The following is a 27,022-nucleotide window of genomic DNA, read 5'->3' as shown; positions in this document are numbered from 1 at the left end:
ATCACATTAAGGGCCTCAGCCATTATCCTGAAAATGACAGTGGGTCACTGGAGGTTTAGCAAGGATGGGGTGTGGCCAGATATGACCCTTAGCCACATCAGCCTGGCAGGGCTCAGAGGTGGAAGGATCAGAGGGGCAGGCGGCCATGGGGACAGGCAGACCGAGGAGGAGGCTGAGCAGGAATACGAGTGATGGTTTCAGGTCTGTGGCACAGGGGTCACCAGGGTGGGGGTGGGAGCAACCAGTGAAATGCTGGCCCAGAGGGACATTGGACCAGCTTGGAGTGTGGAGGCAGCAGGAGGGGCCCAGTTACAGAGGAGGAGGAGGGGGTAAGACCACCTCGGCCTCACCAAAAAGCATCGCCCTCAGCCTCCTCTCCTGGCCACCGTTCTGCCCCATCGACCTGCCAAGCTATCAGAGGGCTTTGTTTTTTCTCCCACAATCACAGTCATGGATCGTGACATCTTTTTCCCCCCTAAGTTGACTGCCAGGAAGCTGAGAATGAAATTTTAGTAGGTATTTTCCCATCAGTATAATTATCCCCTATGTAGCCTTCTATATGCTAAGGGTTGAAAGCTCTGGAGTCAGTACCTGAGTTTGAATCCTGGTGCTACCAACCATCCGCTGCGTTTCTCCACCTCCCTGGGACTGTTTCCTAATCGGCAAAATGGGGAATAAAGTACCTGCTTCTCAAGGTTGTTTCGGGATGATGAGAGACGACGCCCAGGCCATGCTGGCACAATGTGTAGAGTGGAAGTATTGGTTCTCTTGCCCCTTCTTACTGTCCTCCTTGGTCTTTTTATTTCAGCTGTCAGTAATGAGGAGGACAGTGGTGGGTGATTCTTCCTAGATCTGGGCCTACACTTTCCACCATAATTTACTTTGGAAATGCAGGCACTGGAAGTTGCTTCGAATGAGAGATGGGAATTGGGGGAACGGAGGAAGCAAAGGAACAAATCTAGTTCAACAAAGAGGAAACATGAGAGGCTGAAAGGCTCCCCCACCACCTCTCCTCCTTTTTCTCTTACCCACCAGATCTGCCCTGGCTCCTGGCTGCCTCCTGCTTCCCGCTCCGCACCTGATGGTTCTCCAGGGCTCCAGCGGCTGCCTGGTCCCCAGCTGGTGCCGCTCCTGTCTCCTGAATCTGACCCAGGCCCCTCCTGCAATCTGACCACCACCCCTGCCACCAGCTGCTTCCTCTTTGTCTCCTCTCCCAAGATCCTCACTCGGATGCACACTGAGCATGAAACACAGTGACCGCTGGCCCATCCCTCCATCTGCACCTGGCATAAGATGACCCCGACTCTGCTCTCTGCCAGATCAAGTCTCTCACCAGACATGGTGGGGACACCTGGGCTCCCTGGGCTTGCCTCTCACAGCTGCCTCTCAGCTTTCCAGTCTCCATCCTCTCAGCTTCAGTTTTCCCTGCCTGGGAAATCGGAGTTGGGAAACATAAGAGCTCCTTTTGTGTTAGGAACCTGAGGAACTATATGGTCCAGAGAAGTCATCAGTTATCAGCTGTGACCACCTGGGGCCTGCCTATAGCACAGCGTTGCAGAATCTGAAGCTGCACCCAGGCTCTGCAAGAGGAGGGCTGTGGTCAATTAGAAATGTCTGCCGTGCATGGGTGCAATTGATTAGCAATGTCTGCCGTAAGTGTGGATTTATGAATGCCAGGAATTGCCATCCATGGTCTGGTCCAACTTTTATCAGGACACTCTCTATCATCTATCTATCTATCTGGAGGGACAGAGGGAGAGAGAGAGAGAGAAAGAGAGAGAGAGAGAGAGGGATCCGTCATCAAGTGCAATACTTCCCCAGGCATAGACTTGTGGGATATGAGCTGATACCTGGACACAGAATATGACAGACAGTCCTGACTATTAGTGAAGAAGATATTCCCTTTACAATCCTTTTTCTTTCTCTCAAGGAGGAAGTTTGCATTTGGCCCTGGGATGTCTTTAACAGCTCCCCAACAGCTTCTCATTTCTCCTTTAAGAGACAACAGGTTTACTGCAGGCAATGAATATCAACACTATTTTGCTGCATTGTACTTATTTTGTACAGTTACCTTTTATTTATAGCGAAAATCTTTTTTTCATTTACAGAGTAACATGAAGATTCTTCTTTAAATAAATGTATTTCAACAAAAATGAATTGACTTAAAGAAAAAATATTAAGAAAATAATCACAAAGATGGTACACACAGACCATTGAAAGATACGGATGTATACATACATATATCACAAATGATTAAGACTTAAAAAAATATAACCCTCCCAAGAAGTGGGAGCCTCCCAAAGTGGAGCAGGCAAATACAATTTCCATTTGGGGGGATAAGGAAACTGACTTGCAGAGAGGTTTAGTATGTACCTGAGTTTGAATCCTGGTGCTACCAACCATCAGCTGTGTTTCTCCACCTCCCTGGGCCTGTTTCCTAATTGGCAAAATGGGAAATAAAGCACCTGCTTCTCAAGGCTGTTTCCAGATGATGAGAGATGACGCCCAGGCCATACTGGCACAGAACACACAGCAAAGGTGTGGAGCCCCTTGGGGTCTGAAACATTCAGGACCCTATGGCAGGAGGTGAGACTGTCCCATAATTAAGCTCTTTTCAAGGCACAGACCCAAGACTCAGACAACCCCAAGAAAAGGGAGTTTATTTTGGATATAAAGGCAACAGGAATCCTGACCAAATGGTCGGCAGCCCTCTCGGCAGTAAGTATTTTTGTATTGGGAGCCCAAGGTCCTCTGCTTAGTGGCTCAACGCTTGTCTACCTTTTCCAGGGAGCCTCGTTCACAAGCACCTGCACCCACAGGCCTCCCTCCCTGAGTTCAAACGCCCGAGACAGAGATGATCTGATTGGCTAGTTCAGGCCGGGGCTACCTGATTGGACAGAGCTTGGTGCCAAGCCCCCTTATAGGCTGCTGGTCAGCCTGTAGGGGCGTGTAGTCAGGTGCCCAATCAGTTGTGAGCAGGGCCTATAAGTGCAGGTGCTTGAGGGCTGCCAGGTCAGAGTTAGCTGGGACTGGGTCACTGTCCTGCTGGGATAGAAGGTTGTCTGAGCCATTGCAATGTTATCTGCCTGAGGCAGAGGAAAGATAAGTGGAGGGGTCGTGGTGGGGGGCACGAGAAGGAAGGGGCCAGTTGTGTGAGAGGGGGAGGACTGCAAGGTGGAGGGTGAGCCCCTTGCAGTAGGGGGCATGCCAGACCTAACGGGCACGGGACTCTGCCTCTCTGTGTGAATGTCATGTGCAGGGAGCCCAGATGAGGTGGTGCCAGGTAATTAATTCATTCACCCAGGGTATACCATAGGGCACTGGGCACTGTGTCTGGGGCAGTGAAAAGATCATGAGGCCCTGCCCTGTGAAGCTGTCCTTCTGAAGGCCAGTGTGCCAGCCCCTGAGCTGCAGAGGAGACTCTCCGGTGGAGGGGGAGTGGGAGGTCCCAGGCCTGGCAGCATCAGGGCCCACTACTAGGAGGGGACTGCTGCCCGGGCCTCAGACTCCAGGGTTTACTCTCCAGCAGCTTCTCTTGTGGGTCTGTGAAGCCACTGTGGGAAGATGCAGCAGGTGTCCACTTTGTGGGGGCATCTGTGCCCATACTTGGGCCCCAGCATTAAGGATGCAGCAGCCAAGCACTCTGAGGTCTCAGAGATCCCAAGGGAAGAGTAACAGGGCCTCTTTCTCCAGGCGCCCTGGGTCGCTGACAGCTTCTCCCTCCAGCACTGATGCTAGAAGTTTCTGGCAGATTAAGGGAGGCAGTGCTTCCCTCCAGGGGAAGCAAAACCGGCATTTGAGGGGTCAGGGAAGTTTGTCACCCAGATAAGGGGGAGAGCACAGCAGGCCCAGGGAATAGCCTGAGAAATGGGGCTGAGAAATGGGGCTGAGGGCAGTGCGGCCCGTGCAAGGTTTTGAACCGAGGAGGAGCATGGCCATATTTGGGTTTTGGAAAGCACATTCAGGCTGCCCTGTGGAGGTGGAGGGGAGGGGAGGAGGCTGGGGCTGAAAACCCAGGGAGGAGGTCAGGGCAAGGAGCCCTGGAGAGCCTCGAGGACTGATACTGGTGAACAGCTGCAGGGCTGGAGAGGAGTGATGCTTCAGAGCCTAAACTCGTGGGACTCTGTGATTAAAGAGGGAGTTGGGGAGTGACCGCCCCCCTGCAACACACACAGTTCCTGGCTCGGGCAGCAGGACCAGGGAGCAGCAATGGAGGTTTGGAAATGGATGGGCCAAGTGTGCAGGACTGGGTGGGGGCCATCTGGGTGGAGACATCCAGCGGCAACTGGACACTGAGTGTCCTCATCAGTGCACTAAGTACCCTCGACAGCGTCCTCCTCAGGCTGGGCACAGAGCAGGCAGCTGCCTGCCTCCCCGGCCATCTGTCTACACCAAGTGAGTTGGGTCCTGATCCTGGAGTTCTTGGAGGGACAAGTAAGCATCAGTGTTCAGGGGCAGGCGAGCATTAAGGGCCCTGACCTCCCCCTGCCCAGGAGGCCTCGCCCAGGGGAAACTGAACGGCTCCCTGGGGCCAGGATCAGGGACCTGCTCTCCAGCCTCTCGCAGCACCAGCTCAGGGCGTGGCTGAAAATCCACCAGGTCTGGGACTCCTGGGGTGGGAGGCCCCAGGGGCTGGGGGTCCCAGTCTCTGGGGACTCTCTCCTGCAGGGAAGGGGGTAGCCTCTCTTCACCAGCCCCGCTGCCCCCAGGGGCAGTGCTTGGGGGGCTGGGGCCACCAAGGAGACTTGGGGAGAAGAGCAGCAGGTCATCCCCGGAGGGGAAGGTGCAGTAGGCATCGTCCTCCGCTGACAGAGGCCGCAGGGGTTGGGGGGAAGACCCTGTGGGCGCGTCGGCCCCACCCTCATCAGGCTCTTCCTCTGCGCAGGGATCATAAGTAAAGTACACCTGGCAGGCCTCTATCTCCAAGGCATCCGGGAGGTGGAAGAAGAAGTAACCCTGGTTGGTGAAGCAGCTGGTCAGTGAGCGGTTGCTGCTTAAGGATGAGGGCTCAGGCACCTTGTCCTGCTGCAGGAGCAGCTGTGTCACCTTGTCCCTCTCCAGCACTTCCAGTGGCGAGATCTCAGGCGCCAGGCCGCCAGGGCTGAAGGACGATGAGGGGAAGGGCGAGGAGAGCCACTTCTGAAGGGAGAAAGGCGGGGGGTGGGTGAGTGGGGGCTTCCTTCACCTTCCTTCACCCTCCACCCCTTCCTCTGGATTCTCAGCAGCTCCTAACTCCTCCTCCTGAAGCAGTTGGCCCAGGGATGCCCCCTCCAGGAAGCCCTCCCTGACTATAGCCCCGTACTCCCCCAACTCACCTACTGGCTTGGGGAGCCCTCTGGGCCACCAGCCCAGGGAGACTGCCTGACCCACAGTCCAGCATAGGCCTGCCTGGCTCCCAGTAGTGCCCAGGAATGTTTGCTTGCTGAAGAGTGACTGTTTATTGGACACCTGCTGTGAGCCTGGCACTGTTCTAGATGCTGGGGACCCAGGAAAGCAGAGAATCCTCAAACTGTCCAGTGGGTACTAGCACAAGTGTGTGAATCGATCCATCCATGCCAAAGCAGAAGGGCGCTGAGAGCACAGCCTGTTCACCTTACAGATGCCCAGAGACGGGACACGCCCCGGCCCCGATCACAGACCGGCAGGCAGCAGAGCTGGGACCCAGGGTCTCCGCTTACACTGTGGTGGGAACGTCTCTTGTGGGAGCTGATAGTTTCCTGATTCACCTCTCCCCCAGTTCCCTGTGGTCCCCACCCCTACCCACTCCACCTCCCATCCCCAGAGAGAGGAAAGTGCCCATCAGAGCACTTCTCAGTTGCTCGGGATTCCAGAGAGCCCTGGCAAGGAGTGGGAAGACCTGGGTTCTAGCCCTGGCCCTGGCACTCACTAACTGTGTGACCCTGGGCAGGCTCCTGTACCTCTCTGGGCCTCAGTTTCCACAACAGTTAGCCGAGTCTCTCCTGACTTCCTTGCTGTCACCCATTGGGTCACCAGGGAGACATCAGGTGAGCAAATGGAGATGTAAACACCCAAATAGGGTAAGACACAGACTGCACAGCAGAATGGGGACAGCAGGCCCTCGGGTGGGCGAGTTTGGGAGCCCTGACAACCCTCTGTCCCCGGAACCCTCAGCAGCTGGACTTGGCCCCCTAAGCACAGGGGCCAGGCCCAGTGGGCTCCCCAGGCCTCTGTGCTCACCACGGGGCTGGTGGGTCCCATGGACCTATTTCAGATGAATTAATGAACCAGCAATGAATGCCCAGTTCTCCTCTCCAGGGGGAGTCCCTGAGGCTGAGTCAGCTGCTCCACAGACACACACACACACGCTCACAGGCATGCACACATGCACACACGTGCACACACCACTCAATTAAATCCACTCCCTTCCCGCAACCAGGAGTTACGTCACAAAAGAAAAGGCTGAGAGAGGCAGAAAGGATAAACTGAGGATGGCAAAGAGGGGTCGCTGGCTGGGCAGAGAGGGAAAAAGCACTGTTCGGGTGAGGTTCATGATATCCGGGGCAAGGGTGGAGCCAGGCAGCAGTCCTGAGTTTGCAGCCAGAGAGGGAGCGGCCGGGCCTGTAGCCAGTGCCGGTGAGCCAGGAACCCAGTGCCTGTGGCCAGCTGCTTCCTGGGCCTGAGCCTCTGCCCACAATGCCCTGAAAGGGGCTTCAGGAGAAGTTCATGCCCCTCACACACACTCCCACACTCGCACACACATTCCAGGATCCCCTGGGAAGTGCGGTGGGCCTTGTGGCCCCTGTGGGTCCTAGGGTAGAAGGGTAGGTCTCTCACCCAGATGCGGAAAAGGTGGGGCCGGCTTTGCCAGCCCCAGTCCCCAGCCACATCATACCTTCCTCCTCGGGACCCCGCTCCACACACTAGACCCAAGGATACCCTCACAGGAAGCTGGAATGGTTTGCAGCTCCCACCTCACAATGTTCTAGGTCCATAGAATCAGGACTTGAAGCTGGAAGGTATCTGAGCATGCAGCTAATCTAGCTCAGCCTCCAACCAGTTCAATGGGGGAATCTCTATGCTTCTGACACACAGGCAGCCATGGCTTGCTGGAATACCTTTATAGATGGAATCTTGCTACCCTCAAGGCTGAGGGAAGAATTTTAAGGTAATGCATTCCTACACATTAAGAGTGCTGCAACTAATGGCCAGGCACAGTGGCTCACGCCTGTAATCCCAGCACTTTGGGAGGCTGACGTGGGCAGATCACCTGAGATCAGGAGTTCAAGACCAGCGTGGCCAACATGGCAAAACCTCGTCTCTACTAAAAGTACAAGAATTAGACAAGTGTGGTGATGTGTGCCTGTAATCCCAGCAACTTGGGAGGCTGAGGCAGAAGAATCGCTTGAACCTAGGAGGTGGAGGTTGCAGTGAGCTGAGGTCGCGCCGTTGCACTCTAACCTGGATGACAGAGCAAGACTCCGTCTCAAAAAAAAAAAAAAAAAAAAAAAAAAAAGAGTACTGCAACTAAGATATTCTCATCTTGGGAGTTTTCCAAGGAATTCCAGAAGGGGCCCTTGATCAGCCCTGATAGAGAACTCCAAAGCCAGGTCATGACAGCTCTGGTCCTGCATGGCTTCCCTCGCCCACCATTCCTCTTGACCTCCCTCTGCCCCTACCTCACCCCACTCTCCAATCTTAGGAGCCTAGAGTAGGGCTAGGGTGGTAAAAACAAAAGTGCCCCCCACCTCCCCCCTTCATTCTTGAAGCTTCCTGCCTGAAGGGGACACGGGCTGGGGAAGAAGAGACGGCTGAATTTGAGATGGAGTTCAGAGCATTGCTGCTCTGTGGGCCGGCACTTTAAAAATGAATCGGTGTTTTGTGACTCAAAGTGACTGGAAGACTTGTTAGTATCCGTGCTAAGTTATGGAGCCTGCTCAGGAATTTTGGGCAGGGACAGGAGAAGCACGGAGCACGTCTACACAGACAGTAGGGCGGAGAGAGCTAGTGCTGGCAGATCCTGTTCGTTCAGCACACTGGCAACGGTAATACCAGATAGGGAACCTTTTTTTTTTTTTTTTGAGACGGAGTCTCACTCTGTTGCCCAGGCTGGAGTGCAATGGCACCATCTTGGCTCACTGTAACCTCCACCTCCTGGGTTCAAGCGATTCTCCTGCCTCAGCCTCCTGAGTAGCTGAGATTACAGACCCGCGCCACCACGCCCAGATGATTTTTGTATTTTTAGTACAGACGGGGTTTCACCATTTGGTCAGGCTGGTCTCGAACTCCTGACCTCATGATCCACCTGCCTCAACCTCCCAAAGTGCTAGGATTACAGGCGTGATCCACTGCACCCAGCCTGATAGGGTTCTTTTGAACACTAACTGTGTGCCAGGCAAAGTTCTCAGGGCAGGACACATAGTAACACAGTTTTTCTCCCCATCTAACCGGTGGGGAAACTGAGGCCCAGGGAGGCTCTATAGGCCCAAGGTCACACAACCAGAAAGCGGTGGAGCTGGGATTAAAACCCAGGCAGTCTGGCTCAGACAGAAAGTGCCAGAGCTGGAGAAGAGACCCATGCCCACCCTGGAGGCTGCTCACTTCAGCGTTTGGTCTCCTCTCACAAAACACAAAATTAGCTACTCCCCTACCACCCCCTCATCCCACTCACACCCCTGGCCACCTCTGCCTCTCCATCCCAGCCTCCTACCTGGACATCTCCTCCATGCTCTGAGGTCAGCTGGGAAAAGAACTTCGAAGGGTCTGGGGTGTGACACTTCAGGACCTTCTTCAGCCTGGACAGAGGAGAGAAGGGAAGGAGGAGGGTGAGAACGGGAAGGGCCATGGTGTCCTGCCATCAGCGCCACAGCTCTGGATGCCAGGCGCAGAGCCACACCACATTCACTCATGTATTTATTCCACCATTACTAAGTGCTCACTGTGGGAGGACGCTGTGTTGGGCACTGGGGAGACAAGAATAACCAACAAAAGAGGTCCCTGCTCTCAAGCTGACATTCTGATGGGGAGACAGACACAAAGCATGTTGCAACATCATCATTCATTCCGTGGAGACAGAGAGCAGAGTGCTACATGAGACGGGGAGGTGGGGGTCAGAGGGGGCAAACACACAAGCCAGAGCGGTCAGGGATGGAGATGGCTAGAAAAAGTGGAGTGAAGCAGGAGGGAGAGAGGAGAGAGGCTTCCTTGTCAGGGCTGCCATGGATGGTGGTTCAGGTTGTGCACTGCCCAAGAGCATTAGGCTTGGGCAGGAAGTGGGAGAGGTGGTGGTGAGTGAGGCTGAATTCCAGCCCATGTTCTGCTTGCCAAACTGAGTGCCTGGAACCTGTGTACATCGCCCTGAAGAGGCACCATTTTTGATTTGCACAAAGGTTCCACATGACTGGTGGAGGCCCTCAGGGGCTGGGGTGTATTACAACGCAGTAGGCAGCCTTTGAAGAGCGTTAAACAGGAGAATGACATGGTGGAGAAAGGACTGAAGGGGCACAAGAATGACAAGGAGGAGGGCATTCTGGAGGCCACTGAACCCACACCTGGGAGAGGACCTCTCCCCCTACAGGAACATGGTTTCCCTGAAGGCTTGCAGGGAGCTGTGGGTAGAGGGAATGGGTGGGTGGAGGAATACCTGTCTTCTTGGGAGGAAAGAGTAAACGGGCTCCAAATACTGCCGAGAACCACGGCTCCAGGACGAGGGTCAGGAGAGCAGCACTCACTACTAACTGGCTACGTGACCTTTGGCAAGTCAGCTGACTTCTCTGGCCAGTCCTGGCATCAGTTAAAAGTCAGTGGTAGCCCCTGACTCACTGCCTTCCCGGTGCTATGGAAAATCGAGTGAGGTGATGCAGCTAGGCACGCTTTGCAAACCTCTTGGGAGAAGCAGGGCTCTCATCAGGGGGTCACACAGCCTGGTCAGAAGTGTCACCTCCTCACCGCTTTGCCCTCCACCAGGTCACGCTCGGCACAGCAGCCAGAGCCACAGAGGGCAAAGTGGATCCTGTCCCACTCCTGGGGAAACCCTCCATGGCTGCTCGGCACACCGCCCAAGTCCTCACCATGGCCTGAGGTCCCAGGAAGCCTCACTGCCGCCACATGTCCAGGTTCAAGTTCAGCTTCCTCCCCAACCCGCTTCTGTCTCCAGCCACACCGCGTCCCTGCACTCTGTTCCTGGAAGGTTCTTCCCTCCTTCCTGCCCAGGGCCTTTGCACACACTGTTTCCGCTGCCTGAGACACTCTCCCTATCCCCTCCACCCACCCCCACCATGGGCTCCTGCTTCAGATTTCAACAGAATCACCACTTCCTCGGGGAAACCAGCCCTGGCCACGCCTCAGCCAAGGTTTCCCTCCCTGTTGTCTGCTCATGATACAGCCAGCAGTCAGTATCCGTGGGTTCTGCATTCACAGATTCAGCCAATCCCTGATCAAAAATATTCAGGGGAAAAAAAAACCCCATAGCAATACAACAATAAAAAATAATACAAATTTTTAAAATACAGCATAACAACTATTTACATAGCATTTACATTGTATTAGGTATTATAAGTAATCTAGAGATGACCTAAAGTCCCTGGGAGGATGTGTGTAGGTTACACGCAAATACACTGCTGTGTTAAATCAGGGACTTGAGGCCGGGCGTGGGGGCTCACACCTGTAATCTTAGCATTTTGGGAGGCCGAGGCAAGTGGATCACCTGAGGTCAGGAGTTCGAGACCAGCTTGGCCAACATGGTGAAACCCTGTCTCTACTAAAAATACAAAAAATTAGCCGGGTGTGGTGTCGTGTCTGTAATCTCAGCTACTCAGGAGACTGAGGCAGGAGAATCGCTTGAACCCTGGAGGTGGAGGTTGCAGTGAGCCGAGATCGCGCCACTGCACTCCAGCCTAGGTGACAGAGTGAGACTCTGTCTTACAAAAAATAAATTAATTAAATAAAATAAAAATCAGAGACTTGAGTATCCACCGGCTTTGGTATCTATGGCAGGGGAGGGGGGTCCTAGAACAGGTTCCCCATGGATCCTAAGGAATGGCCGTACATCGACATCCTCCCCCACCATCCTGATCCCGGTGCGTCGTTACACACCTGCAGGATTGTCTGCCTTCCCCCACTGGGCTGTGAGCTGCCTGGAGCTGGGTTTGCACGCATGTGGCCTGCCACTGTGTTCCCAGCACTTTGAGCTGTACCTGGCATGCAGCTGGTACTCAGTGAATATGAGAATAAGCGAATGACAGTCAGACCTAGATGGACCAGCAGGGACCCAGACACAGAGACAGCTGACGTGGGCACACGGGCATCCCCAGTCCTGAGAGCATGCTCTGGACAGGGCCCCAGGGACTCTCCCTGGAGGGCTGCACCTCCCACCTTCCCCTCAGGTTGGTTCCACAGGGTCCCCCTGTGGGGATGGGACACAGGGAAAGGCCAGGTTTTGGACAGGAAGGACTCTCTGGAGGGTAGAGGAAGCACGGGTGTATCAGAGCAGGGGGCTCGGTCCAGAATCTGACCCGGCAATGTGGCATGTGCGCATGTAAGTGTCTGTGTGTGTGTGCGCATGTGTGTATGTGTGCTTGTGTGCGTGTGTGTGTGCATGTGCATGTACGTGTGTGTCCGTGTGTGTGTGCATGTGCATGTACGTGTGTGTCCGTGTGTGTGTGCATGTGCATGTACGTGTGTGTCCGTGTGTGTGTGTGCATGTGCATGTACGTGTGTGTCCATGTGTGTGCATGTTGGAGGGGTGGGAGCACGAAGGAAGGGGAGGAGAACCTTCTTACCATGGCCCGGTGTTCCTGCAGTTGATCAGCAAGTACACTAAGATGATGAAGCCAAAGGCCCCGCTGAGGCCCACGAGGAGGTGGCCGAGCCACGGAATGGTGTCCTTCCCAAGGGCTGCCCGGGGGTGGGAGAAACAGCAAGGACAGGGGTTAGAGAAGTGCCGTCACTCACCCTGGCTCACTCCAACACCCCGGTCCAGGGCCCCGCCAGACACTGCTGCGTCTGGAGGGCTGGGGACAGGGTTTGGCTAAGCCCGTCCTCTCTGGGAAGCCACATTTCATACTAAAAAGAAATGGCATTCCAAGAGCCCCTCTGGCTCCAGACAGATCCCATGGGCCCACCTGGTGAGCCTACAGCCCCCCACAGCAACCTGGGCTCCACCTGGCTGCACCCCTCTCTCCACCTGCCTCCAAGCACCACTTAGAGGACCCCAGGTCTTGCTTGAACTTGAACTCAAAATGTGATGCGATGAGGGACAGATGTCCGGCAGACCCGCTGAGGGCCAGGCTGCTGGAATGTCACATGTCTTCCTCACAGCAGCTCTGCCTCACAGTCAGTGTACCCGTTTCACAGATCAGGCCGAGAGATGAAAGCAGCTGCCCCCAGCCCCGGCAGAAACCAGGAGTTTGAGATTTCAGGGTGGAGAAAAGTGAAAAGAGCCTTTCTACCCCTCCCCAACTCACAAGTCCCATGGCAAGCCCCGTCCGCTCACTGAACCCCTGTTCCTGTAGGAAAAGCGGGCCCCCTGCAGGGTTACAGCAAGTGAGGCATGGAGCTGACCGCTGTACCCTCGCTCCAGGCAGGGAGAGGATGGAGCAGCTCCTCCCCCAGCCACCCCCTCCTGCCTGAGCCCCCTCCCACCCTTGCTGCCCACCAGTACCTGCAGGCTTTGTCCTGAAGGCCAGGGGCTGGCTCCAGGGGCTCCAGGTTGTGAACTCGCCTTGCAGAGGCTTGACCCGCACCTGAAACTCATACTGGGTGTCTGGGGTGAGCGTCTCCAGGCAGATCCATTCCTGCTTCTGCTTGAGGGTCATCAGGGGGGCCTCCTGGGTCAGAGACAGGACTGTCAGCGCTCACCTCACCTCCCATGGCAGGGCCAGGAGGCTGAGCACCACAGCACCCTCCTCAACCCCCGCCAGTTGCACCCCCCCTTCCTTGCCCCCTAAGGCTCCCTCACTTCCCAGTCGCTGGGGCCTCAAACCCTGGGGTCATCCCCTAAAGCCCAAGTCATCAGCTAATCAGCTGGTTCCACCTCCAGAACCTGGTTCCACCTCCACAGCCATTCCAGAACCATCCCCGCTCTCCGCGCTGCACTCACCCCAGGCCTGAGCTGCCGCCCTCTCCCAAGGCTGCAGCTGGTCTCTGGTTCCCATCCATGCCCCTCTGCAGTCTAGTCTCCACAGGACCAGAAAGCAGGACATCTCCACACACCTCACCACCCCGGGTCGCTCTTTCCGCCTCCTCTTGCTCTCCATACACATAGCAGCACCCTGCCTTTGCCGTGGCAGGTCTTTCTAATTTTGCAAAACTCTCCCCAGATCTTTGCAGGTGAGCTCCTTCTGGACGCCCAGGTATCCAAGGGGCCTTCCCTGGTCACCTGAGTCTGAAATAGCCTGTGCCAGTCACTCTCAAATACTTTGCCCCATTGGGTTTTCTTGGTGGAACTTATCCCTGTCCCGTAGCCTCACTATCCCAGACCCTGTCGCTGTGTCTGCTGACTGCCTGCCTGCGCTGCCCCAGTCTGAGATTCCTGAGAATGGAAGTTTGCTGAGCTCACCCTCCACTCTTTCCCCATCATGCAGCGCATAGTAGGTGCTCAGCAAATATTTGTTGAGTGAGCAATTGAGTGAATAAAGAAATGAATGTAAGTGAATGAATAAGCAACAGACCCACATGGATGTGGAGCAGATGGGCTTTGACACGTGGAGGGGTGGCTTCCCTGGCCTCTGAAAACCCATGGGGCTGGGCAGCTGCCTGTCTCCCGGCTTTCTGAATCTTTCCCTGAACCTGCTGCCAGCCGGATCCCCAGGGTTAGGGGGGCTAGATAAGGATGTGGAAGTCGGGCAGGCAGCCCCAGGCAGTGCAGAAAGAGCACAGGAGTGAACTCAGCCACCCACCATCCACCTGGGGCTGATGGGACCTCGCCGCAATGAAAAAGGGACAGGACAGGGACCAGGACAGGAAGGAGGAACCAGAGCAGGTGGGGACTGGGCCACATTCTCACCTCCCAGGTGTGGCCTGGGGACAGCGTCCGGGCCTCAAACTCCAGGTGTCTTTCAAAGTAGTGGGAGGCTTGGGAGATTTTCCAGCTTATGTTGCATCTGTGGGTCTCCACGTGGACGACTTGGAGGGAGATGGGGGCCATCAGGCGAACTGGAGACGAGAAGGGGGAAGGGAGAGCAGCCAGGCATGACCTCCACTTCCCACTTTGTACCTGCCACTCCTCCCTCCTGGCACCCACCCTACCCCCCACCCAAAGCCCTGCTCCCTCCCTGCCTCCCTCCCTGCCTCCAGGCCTCTCTCAATGATCACCTCTTCAGAGAAGCCTTCCCTGACCACCCACCACTCTGCATCCCCCTTGCCCGTTTCATTTTTATTCCCAGTGCTTATCATTACCTGACCTATGAAATATATGGTTTGATTTCTTTATTCATTTTCTGCCTCCCCCAGCAGACTGTGAGCTCCTTGAGGGCAGGGACTTGGTTGTCTGCTGTGTCCTTGGCGCCTGGAAGATTACCTGGCACTTGCTTCAGTAGCTGCTGGATGAATGATTCACCGCAGCTTTTCTCTGCACTTAGAATTGACCTGAGAGCTTTCCATGGATCATCTCATTGATTTCAAGTGTGAATATAACACTGTGTGATTCTGAAGTTAAATGAATCTCAGTTTCTATACTTCTGAGACTCTATAGAACCACATAAGCGATAAGCAGATGCTGAGTGCTGACTACATGGTAAGCAGTTTCTGTGTCTCAGTTCAAAGATGCCTTACAAGCCTGGTGGGTAGGCAACTCTGATTCTCCCCAAAACTCAGGCTCGGAAAGGTTCGATAGTCTGCCAGTCAGATCACATCCAGGTCAGGCCTGACTCTCACTTTCCACCCCACTGCTTCCCTGGAGATGGACCCCGAGGTCAGCAGGCAGGCACTCAGGCATTCAGCAAACCTTCCCAGACCACTGTCCTCATGAGATCTAGTGCTGGGTTCGTGGCAAGGAGACCAAGGGGTGGCAGAGACTCTGCCCTCAGGTTGCTCACGGCCCAGTGAAAAAGACAGGCCTACAATCAGGCAGTGACAACGCAGGACACACATTCCCAGAAAGAGGAGGTATAAAGGGCTAGGGGAGTCTAGGAAGGCCTCCTGGAGGAAGTGACTCTCAACTAAGCCTCGAAACATGAGTGGGAATTTTCCAGGTGTCAAGAAGGATTCCAGTGGGATCAGCATGCGCAAGGGCTCAGAGGCATGAATAGGCAAGGTGGGTTTGGAGAGCTGGCCTTTGGTTGCAGCAGAAATATAGGCCTCAAGAAGAGGAGTGCCAGGGAGGAGGCCCAGGGCTGGATCCTGAGTGGCCTTGAATGCCAGAGTAAGGAGCCAGGACATCATCCCGAGAGCAGCGGGCAGTGAGGTGGTCAGATGTGGGTGTGGAAGCTGCGGGGGAGAGAGGCTGGAGCAGGGAGGATCCCAGAGGAGGTGGGAGGAAGGAGGTGCCCAGCCCTGCCCCAGCCCCTCCCTGGCTTCCTCACTTACGGTTCTCAAAGGGTTTGAAGTCCTGGATGGCCATCATCCTCCATCGCACCCCTTCACGGCACATCACCCTCAGGGTGACGATGTCCACTGCGGTCAGTTTCTGAGACTGCAAGGGAAGGAGGGCAGGGGTGAAACTTCTAGCAGCTGGGGGCAGGGGAAGGGGGAGGCCACAGAGATGACCAGGGAAGGATGGGAGCTTCTCCACATGCCCCGCCACCCAAGGCAAGGGCAGCAAACGTTTTCTGTAAAACGTTTTCTGTAAAAGGCCACATCGTAACTATTTTTGGCTTTACAGGCCACACGGTCTCTGTCACAATGACTCAACTCCACCACTGTAGTGTGACGCAGACACAGACAACATGTAAATGAACATCAGGGCCATGTTACAATAAAACTTTATTTACAAACACAGGCAGTGGGCTGGATATGGCCCGTGGGTCAAGGTAGTTTACCAACGCCTGATCTAAAATGAAGTGAGCTGCCTTGAGAGGGAGTGAGCTCCCTGTCACAGGAGGCATGCAAGCTGAGAAGCCCCCACAAAGGTACAGATCTGGAACTATACCTGTTTAACATTTTTCAGTGTGAAAGGCCCTCCCCTCCCCTATCTCTTCCCATCCCTATGCCTTGAATTTTCTGGAAGAAAACGGCCAGGTATTGAGCATCTCGTGTGAGCAGCCACTGCTCAGATGCCTTAGCCCCTCAATGCACACAGCATCCATCCCATGGTATGGGTGGGAAGCCTGAGGCTTGGGCTGGTCAAGGGACCTGCCCCAGGTCATGCAGCTGGACAGCAGGGGAGCCCAGGTTTAAACCCAGGTCCTCTGTGTCCCCCTACAGCGTGACTGCATCTCCGAGTCCTGGCCTGTCATGCCTGACAGAGGGCTGCCGAGTGAGCAGCTTAGAGCAGCCTCCCACTGTAGAGGTGCCAACCCTGCAGCCCGGCAGCCCTGCGGGAGGAAGCTCCAGTGCAGGCCTCTTAGGATCTGGGGTCCAGGATGCTGATTTCACGGCCAGGACCTCGGGCACAGTCCCTCTGATCTGCATAAGACCCGCTATGAGCAAACCTTGAACCTCATCATTAGAATTCCCCAAACTGGCCAGTTCCTCTCCACCCCATAGACCCTGTCCTAGCCTTCTTATAGCTGCTAGGCAGACTAGATTTTCCCAGGTAATAGTAGTCTCATTATTATTACTATTATTGTTATAAAAATATTGCCAGTCATACATTCTCATGAGCACTCACACCGTGCCAGGCACTCTTGAGAGCACTTTACATATATTATCTCATTTAATTCTGTCAACACCCTTGGACACAGGCACCGTCACTATTTCCATTCTATAGCTGAGGAGACTGAAGCACAGAGAACCTTAGGGACTTGCCTGAGGTCACACAGCTAAGAAATGGTGGAACCAGGATCAGAAATCAGGCCACCTACAGAGCTCCCTGCCGGGCACAGCGTCCGGTTCCGGGGGCTATGATTTTCTCAGCTACACTGTGTGACTCCATCTTCACACTCTCCTGCCCCTCAAGAAGACACATAACCTGATGGTGGTTAGAAGATGTGGTCTGGGTGTCCTTGGAGCCCGCTGCTGCCCAGGACGCTTTGACAGACAATAATTTGATATACACCCATCTGAACATGGCCACATGCCCTGCAAGAGGCAGCCTAGTGCAATGGTGCAAAGCCCGAACTGGGAGTCCACAGGCTTGGGTTCAATCCCAGCTCTGCACTTCCTGGCTGTGTGACCTTGGGCAAGGACCATACCTCTTTGAGCCTCAGTGTCTTCATTGGTAAGAAAGAGACAGTGCTGATGTCTACCCATGGGGCTGTAGGTGATGGCAGCAGCTGCCCATCTGGAGTGGCCGCTGCTAAAACTCTGGCTGCAGTGGGGAGGCGTAGCTGGGGCCTCCTGCTCCACGGGGCGGGTAGGAGCCCTGCCCTCCCAGGCAGGGCTGTAGCTGCCTAAGTCTTGGCCGTGGGCCCAGACCTCCTGTTGCTCTTGGGGGCTGGGATCAAGCAAGAGCCCCACTCTCGTGGGTGCAGCTGCAGGCACCCAAGTCGCGACTGCAGAGCCAGGTGTCCCTGCACTCTCAGGGGCTGGGAAGGTCTCCGCTGCCTCCGCAGGCTCAGAGCTGTCTGTTCCCGCTGCCTGGGCTCTCCCCTGCTTCTGGCACCAGATCTGATCCTGGAGGCACGGTCGGGGCTACACACTCCGTGGATCCAGCGCGAGTTGAGGACAAGCGGGACCCCCGCCCCTTCTGAGGTAGCCAGGAACTCTCCTGGGGCAGCTGCAGCTTCCCAAGCCTGGACCCAGGCATCTCTGCTCCCCCTACAAGCTCAGGGGTGTCTGCTCCCATTGTCTGGCCTCCCCCTGCTCCAGTGCCCGCTCCAATCTCAGAGCGGGGCCAAGCCCAGGCACTACCACAGCCTGGCACGCTCGAGGCAGCACTGAGTCACTGGCTCCAGCTGCCTTGGCCTCCTCTGGACTTTAGGTGCCAATGAGCACAGGGGGGTGGGAAGCCACGGGGGCACAGGGGCAGCTTGACACTGGCCTGCAGGTGTCCCTTGGCCCGAGCAGCCTGGGCAGAAGGGGGCGGGTCTCTGGTGAGGTCCCACCTTCAGGCTGGGGAGGGCCTGGGGAGGGTCAAGGCCCAACAAGGTAGGTGCCATTATTATGCCCATTTTACAGAAGGGGAGATTGGGGCACAGGGGTTGCCCAATGACACCCAACTGGCGAGCCAGGGCTGGAGCATCCAGCTCCAGAGTCTACACCCTTCGCCCCCCACACTGCGCTGCACTGCCAAGACCCCGGAAAGAGCTGGGTGTGGTCATTACAGTTACTGGAGTGCTGTCTTACTTGATAAGGAACACAAGTGTCACAGGAGCCACGAAGCGCAGGGGAGACGGCAGGAGCAGAAGATGCCTCACATACAGAGGGCACGTCAGCCCTGGGGCAGGCCTGAGTCCGTGCCCTGGGGCGTCACCTGTTTTCCTCTGCCTCCTCCTCAGCGCTGGGCATCCTGCTTGGCCACAGCCCCGGCCACTGGGCCCCCGTTCTTCCCTTGGCATCCGGCCCACCCTGAGATTGCAGCCCGGAGCTGGGAGACCACCTTCTCCCTGCACTCTCTCCCTGGGTGGGTTACTCACATCTGGGGTTCCGAGGATCAGGTTGCAGGCCCAGGATGCTTGACTCACAGGGAGCAGCTCACAGGTTTGGTTCCACCGCCTTTCATGGCAAAAGACCCTCCTTAGAAGAACAGGAAGGACCCACACAACTGGCCCAAGGGACCTTTCTCAGATGTCTCTGCTGCCAGGATGGCACCAGGCAGCAAGGCCAGGCTGGGGCTCCTTTGCCAACCTCCGTGAGGGGCACTGCCTCCCCGACTGGCTCCATGGTATTCCTCCCTCATGGGTACCTTGTCCTGCCCCCTCATCCCAGCCTGCTCCCACGGCCGCTGGAGTGATCTAGAAACACAAACCAGTTCAAGACAGGCAGTCTTCCCCACCTAGAGCCCTCCAAAGCTCCATGAGGCTTAGGATGAAGACAGATCCTTAATTAGGCCTTCAGAGCCCTGTGGAATCACCACCCACCCAGAAGCCCGGGCCCCAACCTGCTTTGCCCCTCCATCTGCCTCCCCATTTTCCCCCGCCCCACACCCTATGGAATCCACCAGGGCCCAGCCACCTCTCTGTGACCTTCCCCTTCTCCCTGACTCCAACAAGCCTACCTGAGGTCAGTCCCTCACTCACTGGCCACCTGGATGTTTACATCACAGTGACATCTCTCTCCCAGCCCCCAGTCACCCCAACCACTCCCAGGTTCCCTGCCCCCACAGCTGCCTACAGGGTCTCTCAAAATCCAAGATTATCCAAAAAGCTTGGGGACCCTCCTTTCTCCCCACTTCCTCTCTGCTTGCCTCTAGAGTAGAGTCCAGCCTCGGCATAGCAGGCTTGCAGCTCAGTGTCCCCAATCTACCCTGTCCAGTTCATCCCCAGCCCCTCCACTGCAGCCTGGACTCCACCCAGGTTCTAGAAGTCTACATAGCTGACTTCCAAATTATCTTAAACGATCCCTTGATTCCAGGTCTGGGCCCTAACTCCCGTGATTCTGTGGGTCCCATTAGTCCAAGATTCTGTAAATGGAGGCCAATGCATAGGATCCAGAATATGAGATCCCACCATCCTAAGATTCTGCAGTGTGGCCAGTGGGCTCACCGTCTGTCCGGCCAGGCGTGGACTTGGCAGGAAGTGTCCTGCAGAGCCCCATCTTGGCTCCAGACACAGGAGATGTTGGCTCTCGAGTTGTAGAAGCATGTGAACCGGGAAGTGCCTGCTGGGCAAGACGAGGTGTGAGTGCTGACTGCAGGTGCCCACGGCCCCCCAAGGCATGCCCGCTGCCCCTGCACCTGGCACCCACGCCTGCCAGAGGAGAAGGTGGGTAAGTCTGGCAAGCAGAGAAGGGATTCATGGACCCACTTCAGAGAGGAGGAAATGGAGCCTCAGAGCCTGCAAGTTCCCACAGGCAAACTAAGGCAAGGCAGGGACAGAAAGTAGCGCATGCCTGTGGCTTGGAGTGTGTGTGTGTGTGTGTGTGTGTGTGTGTGTGTGTGTGTGTGTGTGCATTCGTGCATGCGTGCCAGGGAGGGGGTCCGGGACAGAGGGTGAGGCGGGAGGTGGACACCTGGTCTCTGGCCCCATCCCCTTCTGGGAAGAGGCTTTAGCAGGGCCTTAGCCATCTCCCCGTAGAGAAAGCACAGCTGTCCAGATGTCAGGGTCCTTACCGTTCACCGCTGCAGATGCCGAAGAGGTAGCCAGGGGCAGGAGGAGGATGAGGAGGGGCAGACACCAGGACAGAGCAAGGGTCGCCATTACATCCACAGGGTGGAGCCGAGGAAGGAAGCCCTGATGGGAGAGGAGAAAGAGAGAGCACATGTAAATACACATCCCAGGTCTCACGGTCCCTAGAGGCAGGCTGGGCCTGCGCCCTCAGTGAGCATGGTCTGCACTCCCCGGTGCCAGCTCAGTCCAGCCCCAGGGCCTTTGCACCTGCTAGTCCCACCACCCCACACATACTCACACCCTTCCTTCAAGTTTCTGCTCAACTGCCGCCTCCTTCGAGAGGTCTTCCTTGACTAGAATACATAAAGAAGCACCCATCGTGGCCAGGCGTGTGGCTCACGCCTGTAATCCCAGCACTTTGGGAGGCTGAAGCAGGCAAATCACCTGAGGTCAGGAGTTTGAGACCAGCCTGACCAATATGGTGAAACGCTGTCTCTACTAAAAATACAAAAATTAGCCGGGCATGGTGGTGGGCGCCTGTAATCCCAGCTACTCAGGAAGCTGAGACAGGAGAACTGCTTGAACCCGGGAGGCGGAGGTTGCAGTGAGCCGAGATGGTGCCACTGCACTCCAGCCTGGACGACAGAGTAAGACTCTGTCTCAAAAAAAATAAAAGAGCACCCTTTGTTAGTCACCACTCCCCGACATTTTCATCACAGCATTATTTATTTGTTGTTTATTGACTGATTTATGTTTTCTTCTATCTCTCTTCACAAACGCACAGAGTCACGTAAGCTCACTAAGGACAGGTATTTTTGTGTTTTGTTCATTGCTAGGTCCACAGTTCCTAGAACAGTGCCCGGCACATAGTAGGCATTGGGCAAAAAAATTCTTGAACAAAGAAGTGATGGAATAAATATAGACAGAGCTAAAGTCAGCAGGCAGAGGGTCTTCCAGAGGGCTCTGAGGCTAGCCCCTGCCTCTGCCCCTCACTCTCCCTGGAGGGAGGTGAGGCAATGGTGTGAAGGCATCAGGACATGAACTCGGAGAGGCAGAAAAGCAGACAGGAGCTTTGGTCTCAACACCGAAGACCCCTAGAGGACAGGGGAAACTGAGGCACAGAGGGCTGCAGTAGCCTTTGTGGAGGACCTTGTCCACGCTCGTACTCCCCTACCTGCCTGGAAGCTCTCCCTGGAGGCAGGGCCAGGTTGGTCACCCAGATTATACCCCAGGGAGGAAAGAGACATGAAATATCTAAGCCAGCCCTGTCAGAGGGAGGCTCAAAAGGTTTCCCGGAGTGCCTATTATGCACTGGCCGCTGGCCGCTGGCCGGTGCTTTTTGTTTGTTTGTTTGTTTTTGTTTTTGAGACAAAGCCTTGCTTCTCAGGGAACCTCTAGCTGACCATGGAAGCTCCCGTTCAGCACACAGGTGAAGCAAGACCACGACTGTCGCAGTGGAAACGGGAAAGAAACGTAGCTGCCCCTACCCTCTGCAGGGGCTGGGTGTGCGGAGGGGAATGAGGAAGTGAGCACATGGTCGCTTCGGGAAGATAAGGGGACTGCTTCCAGGAGAGGTGTTTGGAGCAGGCGAAGCGGGGAGGCCGGGAGATGAGGAGGGAGCTTTCCAGGGAAAGGTGAGGGTGGCCTCAGTCAGAGGGGCAGAAGCAGAGGGGCAGGAGCAGAGCGGACAGGAGCAGGTGAGTCGAGACATGCAGAGGAGGTGGAGAGTCCTTCCCTCCCTCCTGCTCTTCCATTCTGAGAGCTGCCAAGGCCCCTGGGCATTGGGCGTTTTTCCCCTCTGTTCTCCCTTCTCCAGCAGCTCCGAACTCGAGCTCTCATTCCCCTTCCCTTCTCTCTCTGAGTCTCTCACTGGCTCTAACCCTCAGCTTCCAAGGGTCTTTCTCCAGCTCAGCCCCAAGCCTCCACGTCCCTCCCGATGGTCTGCAGGACCCCCTCACAGCGGGTGCTCCTGGACCCAGCAAAAACCCAGCTCATCCCTGGCTCTTCTCCTATCTGACTTTCAGTTCCGGGACAATTGTACCCTTCCTGTTCCAGGGGACCTTTGCCCCCATACCTAGCCAGCCAGGACACTCCATAGACAGCAGGACAGTCCAATGACTACTTGTTGTCTCTTCCCTGCCCTCACTGGGCCAGCCTCGTGCCATTCTAGCCCAGACCACAGCACGATCCCATCTGTAGGCTCTCACCTGCCTTCCCTGAAGCCCCCCTCCAACCACCCACCTCCCTGCCCAGGAACCTGCAGTGGCCCTGTTGCAACCAAAGCCTAAATTCCCACTTTCAGGGCTTTCTGGGACCGGGATGAGGGCAGTCAACCCTTCCAGACTGCCCTCACAGCAGCAGGTGCATGTACCCAGGCCAAAGCACATACACGCCGCACCTACCTGCCTGCACAAGCCGGTGGCTCCAGGCGGCCAGGAAACCGACACTCACCCTCCAAAGGTTCTTCCCAAGTCTATCCTTTCCCTGGGTCCCCTACAGATCCTGCCATCCTTCAAGCCCCTTTCAAACGGGCCCTCATGCCTTTTTCCATGAAGTCCTCCCTGATTTCCGTGATGGAGGGCGAGGGCTTCCACTTCTCAGTGCCTTGCTCCTCCCTCTAGCCTGGCAGCAGCAGGGCCAGCATTGGCCAGGGGCTGGCCCACCAGTATACTTGCTCCAGGGACTGTTGAGCACAGGGCCGAGCACACAGTCGGTGCTCAATAAATGTAGTGAAATGAATGAGTATAGTCAGAGGCCTCAGTACTGCAAAGAAAAGCAGAGCTCTTTGGGTGGCCCTGGATTGTCTCGTGGCTTACATCGGAGCCAGCATGGAACAGGGACCCGCGCCCTGGTCCCGAGAGCCATGGGTTCCATCTCCTAAGGCAGATGTCACAGGAGGGAGAATCAGAGGCCCGCACATTGTCAGAGCTGCAAAGGTTCTCTGAGCAAGCCCAGTCCCTTATTCTACGTTTGAGGACATTGAGGTCCAGAGGTAGGAAAGCCTTGCAGAAGGTCACATCAGGAGCCCAGCACAGAGCTGGGATCAGAACCCCCCTCCACACTGCTCTGCCACCCCCTTAACCACACCAAAACCATTGGCCCACGGGTTGCTGTAAACCAGGCTCCATTTGAAACTCTTTAAACGCAGCAATAAGGGCCTCTGGCAGGGATACTCTCATCATCCCCATTTTCCAATGAGGAAACGGGAGGCACACAGAGGTGAAGTGCGTTGCCTAACTGGAATCTGAATCAGGGCAGACTGCCCAGTGCCCAGGCAGGGATCCTCCCCTCCCGGAACTCCCCAGACGCGTCTTCCCACCACGACAGCTCACACGACGGTAAATATGCACTGGTGACCTAATAATACTCATGACGTGTACTGAGCACATACTCTACGCCAGGCCTGGGGCCAAGGGCCTCACATATGCCAGCTTATCTAAGCTGCCCAACGGCTTTATTATCCCATTACACAGATGAGGAAGCTAAGGCTCCAAGTCCCTAACTTGCCCAGGATCATATACACAGCAAGAGGCAGAGCTACGCCTCCAGGCTCACTCTCTCAAGCTGTCCCACCCTGCCAGACACTGGTCCCAGAGGTGACACTGGTCCCAGAGGTAACACTGGTCACAGAGGTCAGGCTGCCACCCTCCCTGCCCTGGGAGTCAGGACCCAGCAGCTCACAGACAGACCGGCAGGTGCTTCTCCTGGGCACCATGGGTTCACCTTTGCCTGGCCCACTGTCTCCATAGGAGGGCGAGCTCCCCAGGGTGGGGGCTGCTTACCTCTTTCTTGGGATCCTCAATAGCAGAGGGCACAGGGTTGGGACTCCAAAGAGTGCATAGCCCAACCAGGGACTCCCACAGCCTCTGTGCCCCTTCACGCTCAATCATGTCAGCCTGGCCCTGGGGCAAGGGGACCATCAATGTTTTGTGTGGGTGTCACCCCAGGTCGGGCCCAGCCTCAGGATGACCCCATGCCCAGCACAAGACCTGCAGAGAGCTCCAGTGTGGGAGGGAGGTGCTGGGGGACAAAGGGGTACCAGGTCAGAGGAAGGTTAGGTGCAAACCACAGGCCCAGCCTAGAGGCAGCCAGGCAGGATGAGAAAGCGCCATCTGGAGTCTGCTTCCTGCCGTCTGGAGCCCAGGGGTGCCGCGATGCTTGGAGAGGGCAGAGTCCGGGGAGGACGGTGTGGGAGTGCCAGAGGGGCGCAGAGCTGAGGGAGTGCCTGACAGTCACTGAGGCTGCACCCTCATTCTGCAAGGGGGAAGCTGAGTCTCAGGGAGGCCAAGGAACCCACTCAAGGTCGCACAGAGAGGAGAAGCCCAGCCTCGGGTGACAGCAAGTGGAGCCCGGGACCTCGAGTTTGAGCACCCCCTCCTGGGTCCTCAGGCACACCCATACGTGCCCTGTCGTTCATGACTCTGAAACCGGTCACACCCACAGATGCCTACGTCCCCACCACAACCCTGCAAGGTGGGTCTCGCTGCCCCATTTGATCCATGCCAGAACTGAAGCTCGGAGCGGCTGACCCCAGCCATCTGATTTCCAGAAAGATGGTGCTGGGGACAGGGACTGGTGCCTGCTCTCTCTCTGCCTGCACGGTCCTGAGCACTCGGGGGTAGTTCGGCGTTTAGCCCCCCCTACAGCCGCACGAGGAGGCTCTAGTATGCTTCCTTTTTGCCAGATGAGGAGACTGAAACACAGGTCAGCCTCTCGCCCAGGCAAGAAGGGCGTAGAGCTAGGATTTGAACCTGGTGAGGTGCAGTTTGGGGCCCCTGCTGCCATCAGGGGTACGTGGTGGCTGGGGCAGGGCGGTAAAGCAGGAGTTCGGGAGCCCATGGTGCATGCCACCTGACCTCCGAACTCGATGGGGCCTATGTCCCCTCGTCCTCTCTGGCCATCTCCACCTGCCACCCCCGTGCTCCCACACACAGTGCTTGTCTCTTGCTATTTAACTTCAGGGGCTTCCCCAGCCGGGTGCGGGACCCTGGCTATGGGGGAAGGAAGGGAACCCTTGGGGATAGCTCAGCCCCTCACTCCACCTCCCTCCCCCGAGGTGCTACAAACACAGTTAAGGGTGGGAGGCTTCAGCCCCCAGGAGAGGAGAGAGCTTGAGCTCCAGGCAGCCCCAAAGATAGGGTCCCATCCCCAATGCCTGGAGATGCTACGGACCTAGCCAGTCATGCAGCCAAGGGAGAGACAAATCCAGACTCAAACCCAGGGCTCTGCCTCCAGCCTGGGGCTCCTAGAGGCCTCGCAGCACACTTCACTTCACAGATGGCTCTCCAAGGGGACCCTTCTCTCCCCACTTACTCCACACGCCTCCTGATGAGCACTCGACACAGAGATACCTCCCCCAGTATATGGGCCCCACTCCACAGAGGTCAGGAGGGGGCTCCTGCCTGTCCCACCCCATATCCCGTACCCTCTCTGGGCACCCAGGCTATCCACCCACCCCTTCTCCACCTCTCCGGGTTGGGGGCCCGGCACACAGGGCCCAGGGAAGCCCCCCATCCCATAGCAGCCCCTAGCCTCCCCTGAACGGGTTGGGAAGGAGGGGTGACCTGGGACTGGGGAACGCTTTTTCCTCCAGCCCGGAGCCCTGAGAGCTGGGCCTACGCCCTCCCCAGGGGAATTCTAAGATAAAGTTGGGGGGATGGGAGGACCGGCAGAAACTGCTGGGGGAACTGAGTCAGAGCTGAAAGTCTTCTCTGTGACTTTCACTGCCAGCCCCCTGGCTGGTCCCACAGGGGCCGGGAGGGAGGCAGGGGAGCATCACCTGGCTGAGGCATGGGGCGGTGGCAGCGCGCGCTCTCTAGTCCTCCCCGCTGCTGGGACCGTGGCCATCTCTCCAGGGCCCTGCTCAGCTCTGGCCCAGGAGACGGCTGCGGCTGCTGGGGCCACAAAAACTAAAAGCCCAGAGCCAGCCCACTTCCTGTGCAGAGGATAGAGGGGCAAGGCCTGGGGTGGAGAGGCGGGGAGACGAGGCTTATGAGAAAGCCTGAAACTCCTCAAGCACCCAGGGCCAGATAAAGATCTGCCTCCTACGCTGGGGGCGGCACACACACACACACACACACACACACACACTCACACACACACACACACACACTCACTGTCAAATAGGGGCCTAGCTGCACATAGGAGCTAAGGGAACGCAGACCCTCCCTCTCTCCCCTCCTACATCACCCGCATGCCCACTCACACGGGCTACCCAACACCTCTGATGCCTCCATCCGGTCACACACATACCCACTAACACATAGGCTTCACACAAGCAGGTCCCTCTAGGTGACCCCAGAGTCTCACCAGCCTGCAACGCACCATCTTTCAGAGACTCCCTTTTCACCTCGCCTTCCAGAAAGCCCCTTACTCCATTTAGCATTCAGACACAACTGGTTTTTTTTAATTTTTAATTTTGTGGGCATGTGGTAGGTGTCTATATTCATGAGGCACATGAGCTATTTTGATACAGGCATACAATGTGTGATAATCACATCAGGGTAAATGGGGGTATCCATCACCTCAAGTATTTATCCTTTGTGTTATAATCCAAATATACTCTTTTAGTTATTTTAAAGGTACAATAAATTATTGTTGACAAAAGTCACCCTGTTATGCTATCCAATACTAGATCTTATTCATTCTATCTAATTATGTTTTTGTATCCAACAACCGTCCCCACCCCCCCAACCCCCACTGCCCTTCCCATCTCCATCACTGCCCTTCCCATTTCCATGAATTCAATTGTTTTAATT

At 56.1% G+C, this 27,022-nt stretch overlaps 1 protein-coding gene across 4 annotated transcripts; it reads right to left on the bottom strand.

Annotated features, from left to right (window-relative positions):
* Positions 1 to 2,038: 2,038 nt before the first annotated feature.
* Positions 2,039 to 26,288, bottom strand: IL2RB (interleukin 2 receptor subunit beta). 4 transcript variants are annotated; one of them, XR_013398557.1, is made up of 11 exons: positions 26,044 to 26,288; positions 20,267 to 20,387; positions 19,701 to 19,815; positions 18,633 to 18,711; positions 15,484 to 15,589; positions 13,964 to 14,112; positions 12,620 to 12,785; positions 11,739 to 11,853; positions 8,669 to 8,753; positions 3,039 to 5,139; positions 2,039 to 2,807 (listed from the first exon to the last, which is right to left on the bottom strand). XR_013398557.1 is itself a non-coding variant. In XM_077948173.1 (10 exons), exons 2-10 carry the CDS (start codon positions 20,352 to 20,354, stop codon positions 4,387 to 4,389), a joined length of 1,773 nt encoding a protein of 590 aa, XP_077804299.1. In that variant the 5' UTR covers positions 20,355 to 20,387; positions 26,044 to 26,287; the 3' UTR covers positions 2,039 to 4,386.
* Positions 26,289 to 27,022: the final 734 nt, after the last annotated feature.

The sequence above is a fragment of the Macaca mulatta genome, chromosome 10 (assembly GCF_049350105.2).
Source record: "Macaca mulatta isolate MMU2019108-1 chromosome 10, T2T-MMU8v2.0, whole genome shotgun sequence".
In the NCBI taxonomy this organism is placed as follows: domain Eukaryota; kingdom Metazoa; phylum Chordata; class Mammalia; order Primates; family Cercopithecidae; genus Macaca; species Macaca mulatta.
This window is presented reverse-complemented; position numbering and strand designations above follow the sequence as displayed.

Coding starts and splice junctions, on each gene's coding strand:
- IL2RB (XM_077948173.1), bottom strand. CDS start 20,354: ATGGCGACCCTTGCTCTGTCCTGGTGTCTGCCCCTCCTCATCCTCCTC. Junction 11,854..12,619: donor CTTCAGGACAAAGCCTGCAG/GTACTGGTGGGC, acceptor ACCCCCGGGCAG/CCCTTGGGAAGGACACCATT. Junction 5,140..8,668: donor AGCATGGAGGAGATGTCCAG/GTAGGAGGCTGG, acceptor TTCTCCCTTCAG/AAGTGGCTCTCCTCGCCCTT.